The following is a 14327-nucleotide window of genomic DNA, read 5'->3' as shown; positions in this document are numbered from 1 at the left end:
CATAGACCATCTGACATGTATAACACTAAAGTTAAAAACCAAGGTTCTAATTGCAGCAGAAATAATGCATCCATCCAGACAGTTCATTAATACTTGAAATATCTGTTAGAAAAACAGTATTAAGTGTTACAGGCTGCTAATTGGTATATTAGATTTCTTTCATAACATTGTGTTTTGATGATTTGATATGTGTATGTTTCTTTTAAATTCTAAAAGTAGATATTACTAGATTTTGTTTTGTTTTTCTATATTCTTGAACTTCTGAAATAAATTGGCCATAATGGTTGGTCAAACCTAACCCCCCCCTTCTCACTTCAAATATTGGTTGTATCTTCAACCAATCTAGTAAATATATTTTGTTAATTAGCTGTCACCAGTGTATTGGCATACATATATATTTTGTCTTTAGAATTAATTCCTATAATTTTCTTGGGGCATGCCCTCTGGTAATTATTGATTTCTCCTGATTAAAAACACATTTATATTCATACGTTATTCATTGCCCACAGGTACAATAATGAAGCAAAGCACATCAAGATTTTAACAAGAGATGGCTTTTTTCACATTGCAGAAAATAGAAAATTTAAAAGTTTAATGGTAAGCATTGATTAGTTCTTTTCAATCTGCGGTCCTTATTTTGCTCTTATTAGAAAGGTCAGTTTAATTCTATCGTTTCTTACAAATCTTGTGCACTGAAGAGTTGTTTAAAAGAGAATCCTACTGAAATTTTGCAACAGAATCCTGATAATTCTGATTTTAAGAATTCCAACTAAATTTTATATTGCCCTACTATATTTTTCACTGTAAATTAAGTTTTCAAGTTTTAGATAATATTTCAGAGTCCACACTATTTATGATTCTTAGAACATCAGGCAAATTGTCAACTTTTAGTTATTTGTGTTTTGCCTTGGGTTTGACTAACAGAGCAGATCTTCACATATGCATCTTTTCTCCTTTCCCTTCCTCTGCCTCTATCTCTTCATTTGGGCAGAGGAAGGTTTTTTTGTTTGTTTTTTTTTTTAATTTCTGAGAGAGAGAGAGAGAGAGAGAGAGAGAAGCCGCGACCGTGTGAGCACGAGAGGGTCAGAGAAAGAGGGAGATACAGAATCCGAAGCAGGCTCCAGGCTCTGAGCTAGCTGTCAGCACAGAGCCCGATGTGGGGCTCGAACCCACGAACCATGTGATCATGACATGAGCCGAAGTCAGATGCTTAACTGACTGAGCCACCCAGGCGCCCCCAGAGGAAGGTATTTTTTTTTTTTATTAGAATTGAGGCTTTATTTATTTATTTATTTTTACAAATAGTTTATTGTCAAATTAGTTTCCACATAACACTCAGTGCTCATCCCCACAAGTGTCCTCCTCCATGCCCATCCCTCCTCCCCCCAACATCCATCAGTCCTCAGTTTTTGTCAGCATTCAAGACTCTCTCATGGTTTGCCTCTCTCCCTTTCCCCCACCATTTCCGCCCTTCTTCTCCCCCTTGTTCCTCCATCAAGTTCCTCCTAATCCTCTTATACGTGCAAACATATGATATTTGTCAGGAAGGTATTTTTAATAATATCCAAAAAATTGTAATTTGGTAAAATACCTCTCACAGGTTCATTTCATGCAAAACACAATATAATGTCAAATGGAAAGGCTTTTTGTGTTTTCTGCTATTTTAAATCATCCATGCTATGGTTCTGCTTCATTATCTTGGACAATGAAATATTAACAGGGTAACATTTTTACCCAACAACAGTTGGGGTGTATCATAGGCATTATATATTTAAGTAGAAATAGTATATTACCAAGTTGCTTCAGATGTGCGAAGATGCTTCAAATGCGCAAAGATTATTTTAGTCTTACAATTTAAAAAAGTACAACTTAATAATTTGATTAGTGCATATTATGTATATCATGAAACAGTACTTATATAGCATTACATAGGCATTGCTCACAGTAAAGAAAAAGTTCATAGTTCCATAAAAGTGGTCTCAAGTCTGTTTCTCAAGTTTGAGAGTTTCTTGAGATAATGAAGAATTTGGACACAAGATACAAGATGCATTTGTAAGGGCACTTACAAGTACTTGGAGTAACTTTGAGAAGGACCACTCATTGATTGAGCCATCAATCAAATGATACATTCTGCATCCTCTGGAAAACATCTCAAAGCACTTTGCAGATGTTAAACATTAAAGTTAAAAACTGAATGTAAGAGAGCCTTACAAAATAGGCCAGCTTGAAAGCCTTCTCTAAAAATTTAGAATTGCTTCGAGACAGGGATTAGTGTTTTAAAGAATTGGAAGTGTCTTGAGCTGAAAGAAAAGTCAGAAAACCTCTTTGGACATAAATATCACATTTCTAATTCAAAAGTTAAGGATGGGCAGCAAGATCATGTCCAGGAAAGTGTGAGTCCTGTCAAATTAGTAGCCAAGATCCAGGCATCCTCCCTGCTGGAAGTGACTTACGTTCTGTTGGAACAGGCAAGCCGTGCACAGAGAGAACTGGACCTGAGGAGGTTTTTCCTAAAATGAAAACCTAGGAGGGAGGTGGCAAGTGGGTGCACAAGTAATGAATGGCAGCCCCAGCCGAGACATGATGAAAGCACGCACAGGGGGTCTCTACCTCGCTGCGAGAAATACCAGCATGAGCCTTCCCTTGCAGAACTTCCGTGGATGATAATGAAGCTGCTCCACGGTATTTTAGTTAATATGAGACTTAAAAAAAAAAAATGCTATAGGGCCAAAGATGACTGCCAGCCTTGCCAACTTTGAAAGTAACAAAAGGAACTCCCATCCGAGGAGACAAGCAAAGAGGATGAAAGGAATAGTCACTGGAAAAGGCCAATCAGTTCGGCTTTGTGTCCCTGGGTTCAGCTCAAAAAAGTTCAGCAGCAGCCGAGGTTCCAAGTGAAACGCCAGTAAATACTTCGTGACCTGGATTAGCGGACATAGGCCCTTGAGTTCCTATCTACATACAAAGCTGTGATTCTGCTGTAAGCAGCAGAGCCCCAGAATTCAAATAATGTGCACCAGAGAGTAGTGAAAGTTACTGCAGTGACCTTCTGGAGAGAGGATTAAAAGTACTGTCACAGAGCTGAAGCAAGCTCTGCCTTACCTGGTAGGTATAAAATATCAGACAGGCCACTGCTACAGACACTTGCATGTTTTTGCCCTCCATATCCAGAGGAGAGCACCTTATGTAAGGAAGCACATAGCATGGAGGTTAAAGGCAGGGAACTCAGAATCAATAGCATAACTCCAGCAGAACTAAAAACCATTAGCAAAAGTATATAATTGTAAAAAGAAAGATAAGGAGCTGAAAACTCTGTCTTGGGCAAACGCTTTTGTCAGGTTTAGCAAAAAACTGTAAAAACTGCTAAACAGTGGAACTGGTCTGGAGTCACCACCCCCCCCCTTTTGTTTCTGTCCGTTTACTGAACAAATGTATATGCACCCTTACCTTGTGAAGTCATTACTGTTTTTGCAGAATTCAGAATGACTCCACTGTTCTAAAGCAGCTTTCAAATTCGCAAATCCATCTGTAGCAAGAACCTCCCAGTAGTTGCTGTCCTTTAAACCTGAACTCAGAAATGCCACATGGATACTTGATCAGCAGGAATGGCTTCTCTTTTAGCCCCTTTAGAAGGAGAGAGAGAATGAATAGGCACCTTTGATTTCACTCTGGCAATGTAGAGGCTTCTCTAAATCAGGACCATACAACTTCAAGGAGTTATCTTTTATCATGTTGGTGTCACAGAATACAGTTTCCATTAAAAGGACATAATGGTCTGTGCATTTGACTTTCTTGAGAACAGTTCCGTATGCTCCCATTATGGGTGGTAAAGTTGTATTCTTCTACCTATGACACTTCCTAGGGCCTGGAATTAAATTTTAATTTGGAAAGGATGTGAAACGCAAGCAAACTCCAGAATTTGTTTTAAATTCACCAGTTTCTCAAAGAGAAGATTGACCTTAGGTGGTTGTGACCTAAGCTTTTCCCCTTGGGTTTCAATAGCTTGGCTCATCAAAATCTTTGTTTCTCTTAGTCATTAAATTCAAATTCTAAACGAATTTCTATATCCAGATTACAAGGCATTAATTTTGTTCTAATTTTCATGTATGCCAGACAATCCATGTCCAAATGCTGTTTATAAATCATCTCCATTGCCTGTTTCCTTGGTAATTGGAATGACGGACTCTCATTATTTTTCAGAGAGGCTTGAATTGTTGACACTGCTGTGTCAGTGTGAGATAAGGAAAGCTTAGCGATTTCTTTTGTTTAGAGTCTTCTTATTTACTTGTAGTACCTGAAGGTCAACGACTGCTAAAGCAGGGGTGGATTAGACTAAAATACAGAAAGCATAAAGGCACAAATTGGAAAAGACCCACTGTGGCACAATTTAATTCTACCCAGTTAGACACATGTAGGAAGATTTACCCTCATAAGACTGTAAAAATGGAACTAAAATCTCTTCCATCGTTAGGGAAGTAATAAAAGAGTATGTGCAGCTTACCAAGCCACATGGCCCTTAGGCCTTGGAAAAGTCTTTTTTTTCTTCCATAAAATTTGGAGATGGTTAGGTATGAAATGATCACCAAGTACTGTTCAGCATGATAATTCCGTGGTTTCTAGCCAACTTCAGCTTTAATTCATCCAAATCCATAATATAATGCATAAAATTCATATTATTTATAACAGAATTACATTGAAGTTCATCTTATTGGCTTAGAGTTAATTTCAGGCTTATTTTCATATTTTTATTAAGGAAAAAACATTTTTACTCAGTTTAAATAATAAGACTAAGAGAAGAGTGCTTTGATAATCATTTGCATCAGCAGTGCAATATATATGTACAGTTCTTACAGAGACCTTACAAAATTGTATTTTTTAACAACATTAAAGAATGCCATATTCTGATTATGGAAGCCACCTTGAGGATATAAACTTTTATCTGGTATTTTGATTTTCTTTTATTTTTAAGTTGCTCAGATTCCCGATTCCTTTGCTTCATCCAGGACCCCATAATCTGGGCTCAAAAGAGAAAGAAGAAATGTTTGTAGATAGATCTATAGATATCAATATATTCATAAATAGTGAAAACATGCATAAAACCTTAGCATCTTAGATCTAAGAAAACAAAGTTCTTGGTACATCATGGACACTTGGCAAATACTCCTTCCCTTTTGCCTCTGTTGCTATGTATTAACATTTGCCCGGCACTACTTGTTAATAGTATGATGTAGTTAAGAGCACAAGCTTTAGAGACAGACATCAGCTGTGCAACCTTGCACAACAAGTTAGTTAACTTCCCTGAGACTTAAGTATCAATGAGGACTAAGCCTTCCTCTTGTTAGCTGTGCAGAGATTGTGAGAAGCTTGGCACATAGGCTCATGAGAGATGTTACGATTATTCACATGTACCAGCCACTTTCTACATTCTTTACTATGGTCTGTGAAATGGTTTATTATCCCCATTTCACAGATGTGGGAGTTAAAGAATCTCCGTTTGCTTTATCCAGTGCTTCAACCAAACTGTGCTGCTTTTGGTTTATTAATGTGGCCTTTACTCAGTTACCTTTATGTCTGTTTGCAGCTTGACTGCTCTACTTAAAATAATCTTTCCCGCCTTCCTGGCTTCTGAAACTTTGCCTGTTCTTCAGTTTAAGCCAGGCTACCTCCATCATCAACTGTTCCCCATCCTCTCCATGGGGCTTACAAAAGGAAATTCTCTCTCTTGTCTTTGGGTGCCCATAACTCCTAACTTCAAAAGTGAACAGTCCTGGAGGGCAGTAGCTTTATCTTCATAATCTTTGAGACCCCTGGAACTCCCCCACACAATGCATTCCACAACTTATCTGAGTTTAGTCATAAATAATGTAAATCATAAATAATATAAATCATTGATGATTCTCTTTTGCTTCTTTTGAGTGATTTTGGCCCAGTTGATTTGTTTTGGGAACTTTAACATAGCCACTGAATAGAGTTATGAGTTGATGACAGTGTGGTTTTTAGAAGGAGTGAGTTACTTTTACACTGTTAATTTTAAGCAGTAATAGAAGTACTGAATAATAAGGTTAGAAGTGATTTTGCTTTTCATTTCAGCTATTTCTAAGAACATACGCCAGTAGTTTCTTCCAGGAATAATACTCATTTTTCCATTATGAATTAATTATTATTCATTTTCTGCTTAAAGTAGAGGGATTCAGATTTGTGCAGCATCTATGAAACTGACATCTCAAGAGAAATTTCCTGAAATTTTAGTATGGGAGATGGTGGATGGTTATTATATTAGGCTTGGGTATATTTAAGGCATATTAGGTATAAGGGAAAATGGTCATACTACGTCTTTGACCTCTGTAAGTAGCAGATGATATGCAGAGCTGTGGAAGGGCACTAACACTTCATTGTAAGCCAGAAATAATGTCAAGTATCAGTTGTGGTTTATCAACTTGGGTTTACCATGGAAAAGAACATTTAGAATCAAGTTTGTTTTCCTGCTATGTTGAAAGAAAATACAGGAAACTAGAAATTGTTATATATTCAGCATACAGCTGTTCCCTTTATTTTCATTTAGAAAAACAAGTATTATAAAAAAAGAGGACAATAATTACTGTTCTGAAATTGAAGGTTAGTATGATTTCTTTTCATTTACCACATCTGACTGAAGGATATTCTCTATCCACGAATAACAATAGGAGGTAACTCATATTATCTGTGGCCTGAGTAGCAAGGACAATTAGTAGTTAGTTACCATGTACATCCAGAAAGCAGGGAGAGTATCATTTACTTACCCTTCTATATACTTACTGACAATTTGGCATTAAATCAGTCATCCTTATGTTGTATATAATTATGTGTTTATGTTCATGTGTTTGAAATCAAAACTGTCCTTATGAAAAAAAAATCTTCAATTCTTTTATCCTAAAGGAACTTGTGGAGTACTACAAGCATCATTCTCTTAAAGAAGGTTTCAGAACCTTGGATACGACCCTGCAGTTTCCATACAAGGAGCCCGAGCATCCGGCTGGACAGCGGGGTAATAGAGTGGGCCACAGCTGTGAGTACTGCAATTAAGAGTACAATTTGCTGTCACTTAAGGATTGGAGACACAGTGACATTAAACATCTTCATTCCAAATTTTGAAATATAGCCAGTTAATATGCTGATCTCTTTAGCCAGGGCTGTTTTTTCTGGAGCTAAGCAAAATTAGATGGACCAACAGGTATAGGAATGTATCCTAGACATAGTTCTTTGTGCCAAATCAAAAGTCATGTTTGTGTTTAGAAATCCAACCGAAGTGTAAAGGGTATGTTAATATGTAAGTTTTGTACTTTTCGGTGCTGTTTATAGTAGCCCAACTCTCTTTAACTCCCTACATGCTTGTGATCATAATGCTGTTTGAGTTCACGATGTTTAAGCCAGGCTGGTCTGCAGCTCCCCCTTATCACCTGGTATCCCAAATCTGTTTATGATTCTGTTTCAGTGATTACTTTCAGAATTTTGAAATGGCGACAGCATGTTTTCTGATGCCAGTGTTTACAAGTATAACCCAGCCACTTTCTTGCAGCATGAACACTGTGCCACAGCTCATCACAGGATTAGCATGCCAACCAAAAGCGTGTGATAGTTTGAGTGTGAGTCCAATTCAAAACCGGTTTCTCATCCTCATTTAATGTCACATAATCTTCCTGGAGGTAGATACAGCATGTAATGAGAACATTGAGATGAAAAACTCTACGAAGAAACTGTGATTTCCTTCCCTTATGTTTATATTATTTTTTTCTAAGTAAAATTCTTTTGGAGGAGAAATGAATCCCGTTTTATTACGCTTAAAATCTGTAGCCTAAGCAAAACAGGACCAGCTAGAGGTATTTGAAAAAAGAATTTACATCATGTACTATAACTTTAACTTTTTTTTCCCGCCCAAAAGCAGAAACTGAAAGGGAGACAGGGCTCTAACAACATCAGGAAAATCTCATGCACTTGTGTATAAGTAAATATAGAAGTAATTTGTCACATCAACTGACACGTTTTTTTTTTATTTGAATAACTGAGTAGTTCTCTTCACAAGGATCAGTAATAAATGATCCCAGCTTGTGTAATGAAAATAGAACACAGTTTATCTTGAAACTTTAAACACCTATTAAAAGTTACCTTTCTGTTTTTAGCCTAGTCTTTGCCTACAAATTTCTTAAGACTACCAAAGTTAATGACATTTTTCCCTACATGAAAAGTATAATTTCCTACTAGTCCTTTACTTTGCCTTGCTAGTAGCAGGAGACCATAAATGTTGCCAAGGAGGTCAATTATACTAAAAAATCCTGTTTGAGTTCACTTACTGCTAGAAAGCCAAGGTGGGGGAGGTTGGCAATCAGGGAGAGCAGATGTCCCACCTTAGCGGAAGGTCATTAGCCCGCGTATTGCCCTGCGTGGTTCCTCCCAGCACCTTCTCTGTGCTCGGCACGTGTAGGTGTTCAGAGGATGTTGTCCAGCAATGAGCACACTTGCCTGATCCAAAATTTGTCTCTAGTGTTCAACAGTGTATTTAATGCTCAAGCTTATTTAGCCACCAGGGATGGAGGTACAGGCCTTTTGCCTTTTTTTTTTTTTCTTTTCTTTTAAATGAAAAGAGCGTAGCCAGCAGAATGATTTTGAACACCAATGAGAGTTACAGGACATATTTCAACAAATAGAGCTGTGTGTTCAAATACTCCAAGCCCCATCTTTTTAAGACTCTGGCAGTTCATGCACAGACCTGCGCTAGAAGGTCAAGAAGTAAAAGCAGATCTTCATTTAAAAATAATCTTTGTCAGCGTTTGTTTTTGTTTATCAGTTATCCATTTATTCATTCCTTCGACAGATAGGCATAAGTATCTAACCCAGACAAGGCACTGCTCTAGGGACTGGAAGACAGCGGTTGAGAAGACAAGTCTCTGCCCTTAAGGAGCTTATATTTTAATGGGGACACTCAGCCAAGTGTGGGTTGGGAGTTTGCTGCTGTTATGTAGGATGGTCAGGGAAAGCTCATTTACAGAGTGACCAGAAAGAAATGAGGGAGGGAGTTAGTATGTCAGTCAGAAATAAGTGTACAGTGGTCTGCACTCCAAGATTAGGTCACATTTATGATACTCTCTCCATGTTTTATTTACTTTCTACTTACTTTTGTATAAAACAGGAAGCATACTAAGATGGTTCTCAGAGTTAAATGAGGAGTTATAAAGCATTTAGCATAGTGCTGGTACACAGTAGAAACTCAGTAACTATCTGCTACAACTGATTCTACTACTTCTAACACCACCATTACTACTAGTAACTCTTAACACAGCAAACATTTTCCTACATTTCTGAATTGAATGACTAATTGTAATTCATAGAAATTTACATCTTTGCTTTTATGATTTTTAAATATACCTTGCTTATTTTATACCAGATCCTGATTAAGAGTTAACCCTTCACTAAAACACTGCTTCTGTTTTTCTGCATGGCCTGTTTCTCAGAAGTGGTAAGGAAGAGCACTCCATAAAGATCGTGAAGGTTGTAGGTATAGTCCTCACCTCTGTACATAGCTTTGGCTGTGCTGCTACATATTATCTAAAAATAATTTTGACCAAGAAGTATTGCCTTGGGATACTGGGTTGGACAGCGCACACTGACCTCTCCATTACGTCTGAACGGTTTTGGAGGAAGCAGAGCAGTCACGTTAATGCCTAGGTCCACCCTGTGTTCTGGATAGAGGTTGAAAATAGAGTTTCAGTGCCTGCAACCTTTTTATTTTTTTGACCCCTGAAATAGTATAGTCACCTTGGAAAAGAAAGTTCCAGGGCATTGTAGAAGAGGCTGCTTGCTTCTGTACTAGGCCAGGTTAGACTATTCTTGGGAAAATTACCAACTATTGTTCAAGTTTGTAAAACATGGTAAGATGATGGCAGAACCACCTCATACAAGTGCAGAACAACATACAAATAATACTGGTCAGAATTAAACAGGAGTACAGATTAGGCACAACGTGTATAACATTTCTAGGTTAGGATCCCTTTGTAGGCAATGCTCTCTCCCAGGGCTCTGAGACTTTATTTTCGCCCTTGGAATGACTTATGTGTGTGGCCAGGAGAGAAGAAAATGACAGAAAGAAAGAAAACACAGCTGAGGTAGAGCAGTGAGCTGGTGCACTTCCATAGAAATGGCAGTGACTCTGTGGAAGATGTTTTGCCCTGTCCTGTGGATCTGAGTAAGAATCCCATTACTTGCCTAAAACTGTCACAGCAGATCTGCCTTAGCCTTCATCAGCCTGCATATCTGTAGGGCTTATGGATTTGATGGACACTGAACTGACTTTTGCCATTCTTGCTCTACAATGAGCACTTAATTATTTTCAGGTCTGCCACTGAGTAGCTGTCTGACCTTAGGCAAGTCACTTAGCCTGTCTGGGATTTAGCTTTCTCATTTTATGAATGATGAATGAGATTAGATATTTTATTATGTTCTTTAAAAAATAGCATCCTAGGTTTCTCTTTTTGTATGCATGAGGGAAGGAGGGAAGGTAGAATGTTAATAGACCATTACACTAGGAAAAGTTTCATGATTAGCTATTTCATGACCCATAAAGAGATGTTAAACATTTTCCCAAGGTCTTATTTAGGGAGAATTAGTTGGACCACAGAGAAGAGCTGGTTAATTAAAAAAAAAAACCTAGTTATTCTTATATTCACATAATCTCAAAGTATCTTCTCACAAGAACTTGTTAATAACAAAAGGAAAAATAGAAGCACCTTCATCAAGGGATCAGTGTTAATATCTACTTGATTTAGAAGAGGTAGATCACATGTACTTCATAATGTGCTGTTCTAAGAAATAGACAGCATCACTTTGGTGGTGTTCCTGCTGCCACAAGCATTAGTTGAACTTAATCGTGAGGAAGCATCAGACAAACCCAATTTGAAGGACAGTCTACAAAAGAATTGACCTATATGCTTCAAAAATGTCAGTATCATAAAAGACAAAGACTGAGAGGTTGTTTCAGATTAAATAAGGAGACTGAAGAGACCAGTACATGCAACATGTTATGAATTGAATCCTGTGCCTAAAAAATAAGTTTATTTGCCTACTTATTTTTGCTATAAGGACATGCATGAGAGAGTTAACAAATTTTGAAGTTTCTAGATTAATAGTTTTAGTTTTTTTGATGAAAGTTGTACTGTGATTATATAAAAGAAGAAGAATGTCTTTGCCTTTAGAAAATACACACTGAAGTATTTAGAGGTAAAGGGCATTATGTCTGCAATGTATTCTACAATGGTTCAGGAAAAAATAACAGAGATTGATAAAACAGTCATGATGAAATGTTAGCATTTGAGGAGTTTGAGTGAAAAGTATATGGGAATTCTTTGTACTATTCTTGCTACTTTAAGGATTAATAATTTCAGAATTAAAATTTTTAATTTTATAATTAATTTTATAATTAATTATATATATGTAATTAATTTTATATATATATAATATAATTTTATAATTATAATTTTATAATTTTAATTTTATAATAGAGATAATCCTATTAGCTGTTTCAGGATTGAGAGAAAATGGCAGCATCCTGCTTTCCCCCACCCCCACAGATGCATGGGGAGCTTGGTGCACAGATTTGGGGATATGTAGAATACTGAGCAGGTCATATTTGAAACCATTCATTCCTTATATATGACCTTACTGTATTTGCTTATTCATTTATTGAGTAAATGTTTACATAGCACTTACCATGTGCCGGGCCCTGGGCCACACGCTGGAGTTAACGATAGTAAATAAGATGGACAGCTTGGTGGACAAGGACAAGCATAAGACAACTTCACAAATTGTCACAAATTTTGACAAGTCTTATGAAGCAGGAGCACAGTTCAAAGTGTGTGATAAGAGGGCCTACTTAACCTGTAGTGTCTGGAAAGGGCATTTATAAGAAGTGACATCTAGGTGAAACAATCCATGTGTTAGGTAGTGGAGAGTAGGGAAACTCCACAGTAGAGAGCTATCTTGTGCAAAGGCCCTTAATCAGGAAATAATGTAGTATGTTTAAGGAATTGGAAGGCCAACATGTTTGGAGCATAGGAGGTGCATTCTGATATATACAAAGGGATTGTATTGAGCTTTAAATGCAAAAAATGATAACTGGCTTACCTTGTTTTAAAAGATCACTATCTCCTCCATGAGAGTGGCTTGGGAGGGGGCATGGGCAGAGCAGAGATGAGTTAAGAAGTTATTGCAGATATCCAAGAGAGGAGTGATGCTCGTTTGGACAAGACTTCAACGTGGAGCCAGGACCAGGGCAGATTTGGATATCTTCTGGAGGCCGAATTGATTGGGTAAGGGAATAGTAGTAATAGCATGATACACAAGTACTTGCCTTGGATGACTGGCAAATGGTGAAGCCATTGACTAACCAGGAAGCAGAAGAGATATAATAGATAAAGAGAAGAAAGTAATACATTCAGTTTTGCAGTAAGTTTTAGTGACCTGTGCATACTCAATGGTTCAGTAGGCAGTTGGCCCTGCAAAGAGTGGTCTGGGTTGAAGATAGAGTTTTATGAATCATTAACACCTTCATTTCATAGTTTACATAGAATATAGTATTATTTTTATATAGGTTAAATGATTTCTTCTGGTGTCATGTTCCCTCAAACCTTAGGAACCAGACTCCTTTGCTCCTCATTCTCAAATTGCAATTTTACACAGCTCCTTTCGTGAAACATGTGTTCAGAAAAGAATAAATAAATGAAGTCAGAAAATAAGGTCCATGGGACACATAGCAAGTATGAAAGTGCTAAGTGTAGTTGATATTTGAAAATGCATGGGAAAATGGGTCATTTTGAAAATAAAATATACATCAGTATGTTCGTTTTGGGGACAAATACTATAGCAATCTCTCAGAAGTCAACAAAGTCTTTGGTCACTGGAACCATACAGATGGCCTTGCAGGACACAGAGCCAGAACCTGGGTGGCTTTGCCTTGGTGTGGTCTCTTTCCTTCCACATGTGTATCCCTGTTATTCTACTAACCATCTGACAAGGTGCATGACCTTCATTTTACCCAGTGTGTTAGAAACTCGGACAATTTGCGTCACTCGTATTTATTTAACTCAGTATAGCATAATAAAGTTTTCGTATTTCTGATAATTCCTGAAATATCCTGACAATGCCTCAGCCACCATTTATTAGTTTAATCACTGTATAATAGTGGACAGTATTTATTATCTCCTACATACAAACTCCTGAAACATCCACTTAATTTAGTTTTTACCTTCTTGCACTTGTAATTCAACATACCCATTTTTCACCTATCCTTATTTTCTGATCTCTTTATCTTATGCTCAGTCTTTTGTCCTCTCTTTACTTGATCACTTGGCATTTGGGTTTGATTCCATTTAAATTCTGATAATGTAAATGTTTGTTTTAATCCCATCATCAGAGTTTCCTTGGGTTGCCATAAAAATTACCATAAACTGAGTGGTTTAGAAAAACAGAAATTCACTCTGTCACAGTCCCGGAGACCAGAAATTTGTAACCAAAGTGTTCGCAGGATTGGTTTCTACTGAAGGCTCTGAGGCAGAATCCGTTCCATGTCTTTTTTTATAGTTTCTGGGTGGCCACTGGCAACCTCTGGCATCCCGTGACTTATGGAGATGTGATTCCAATCTCTGCCTTGTCTTCACGTTCCCATCTCTGTGTGTCACATCCCTTTCTCGTATCTTAGGAAGACACTTGTCATTACGTTCACAACCCACCTTAATGCATTTAGAGCCCAACCAACATGAGATGATCTCATCTGGAGATCCTTTAACTTATATCTACAAAGACCCATTTTCCAAATAAGATCATATGCAGAGGTTCTAGGTAGACATATCTTTTGGAACCATTCAAACCCATTGTCTCATAGTATCAATTTAAAATTTCTCCATCCTTTGTTTGTTTATAACTTATTGTTTATTAATTGTTTATAAGTTAGCCTGGTAAGAGAACTTGCATTATTAGGGTAGACAGGCAGTCAGTGGATGGGAGTTAGAAGGGAACTGTTACCTTAATACAATCGCATTTTAAGTGGATAGTAACTTTCGTGCAGTAAAATGCACCATCTTCCTAAGTGAAAATTCATCTAACCAATGAAAATTTCCAAGACTTATTTCTGAAACTTCATATAAAATATTTAGTACACAATAATTGTATCAAATTGTATTTGATACTGTATGTGTAATTGTATTTAATAATTTGGTGATTAATAGAACACTGTTTTTCAACTACTTAATAGTAGTTCACGTCTTTAGAGCTGCTCAAAGTAAATATACCATGTACTGTCTCTG

At 37.2% G+C, this 14327-nt stretch overlaps 1 protein-coding gene across 1 annotated transcript in view; it reads left to right on the top strand.

Annotated features, from left to right (window-relative positions):
* VAV3 (vav guanine nucleotide exchange factor 3) overlaps positions 1-14327 on the top strand; it is a 349649-nt gene that overhangs the window by 321213 nt on the left and 14109 nt on the right. Inside the window, exons 24-25 of the mRNA XM_077765552.1 lie at positions 510-597; positions 6916-7045. Of these exons, the coding sequence (XP_077621678.1) occupies positions 510-597; positions 6916-7045 (218 nt within the window). The remainder of the gene's footprint in view (positions 1-509; positions 598-6915; positions 7046-14327) is intronic.

This window comes from Crocuta crocuta, unplaced genomic scaffold, assembly GCF_008692635.1.
Source record: "Crocuta crocuta isolate KB4526 unplaced genomic scaffold, BGI_CrCroc_1.0 scaffold274, whole genome shotgun sequence".
Taxonomy (NCBI): domain Eukaryota; kingdom Metazoa; phylum Chordata; class Mammalia; order Carnivora; family Hyaenidae; genus Crocuta; species Crocuta crocuta.
The sequence above is the reverse complement of the archived record's forward strand: the minus strand, read 5'-3'. Positions and strand labels throughout refer to the sequence as shown.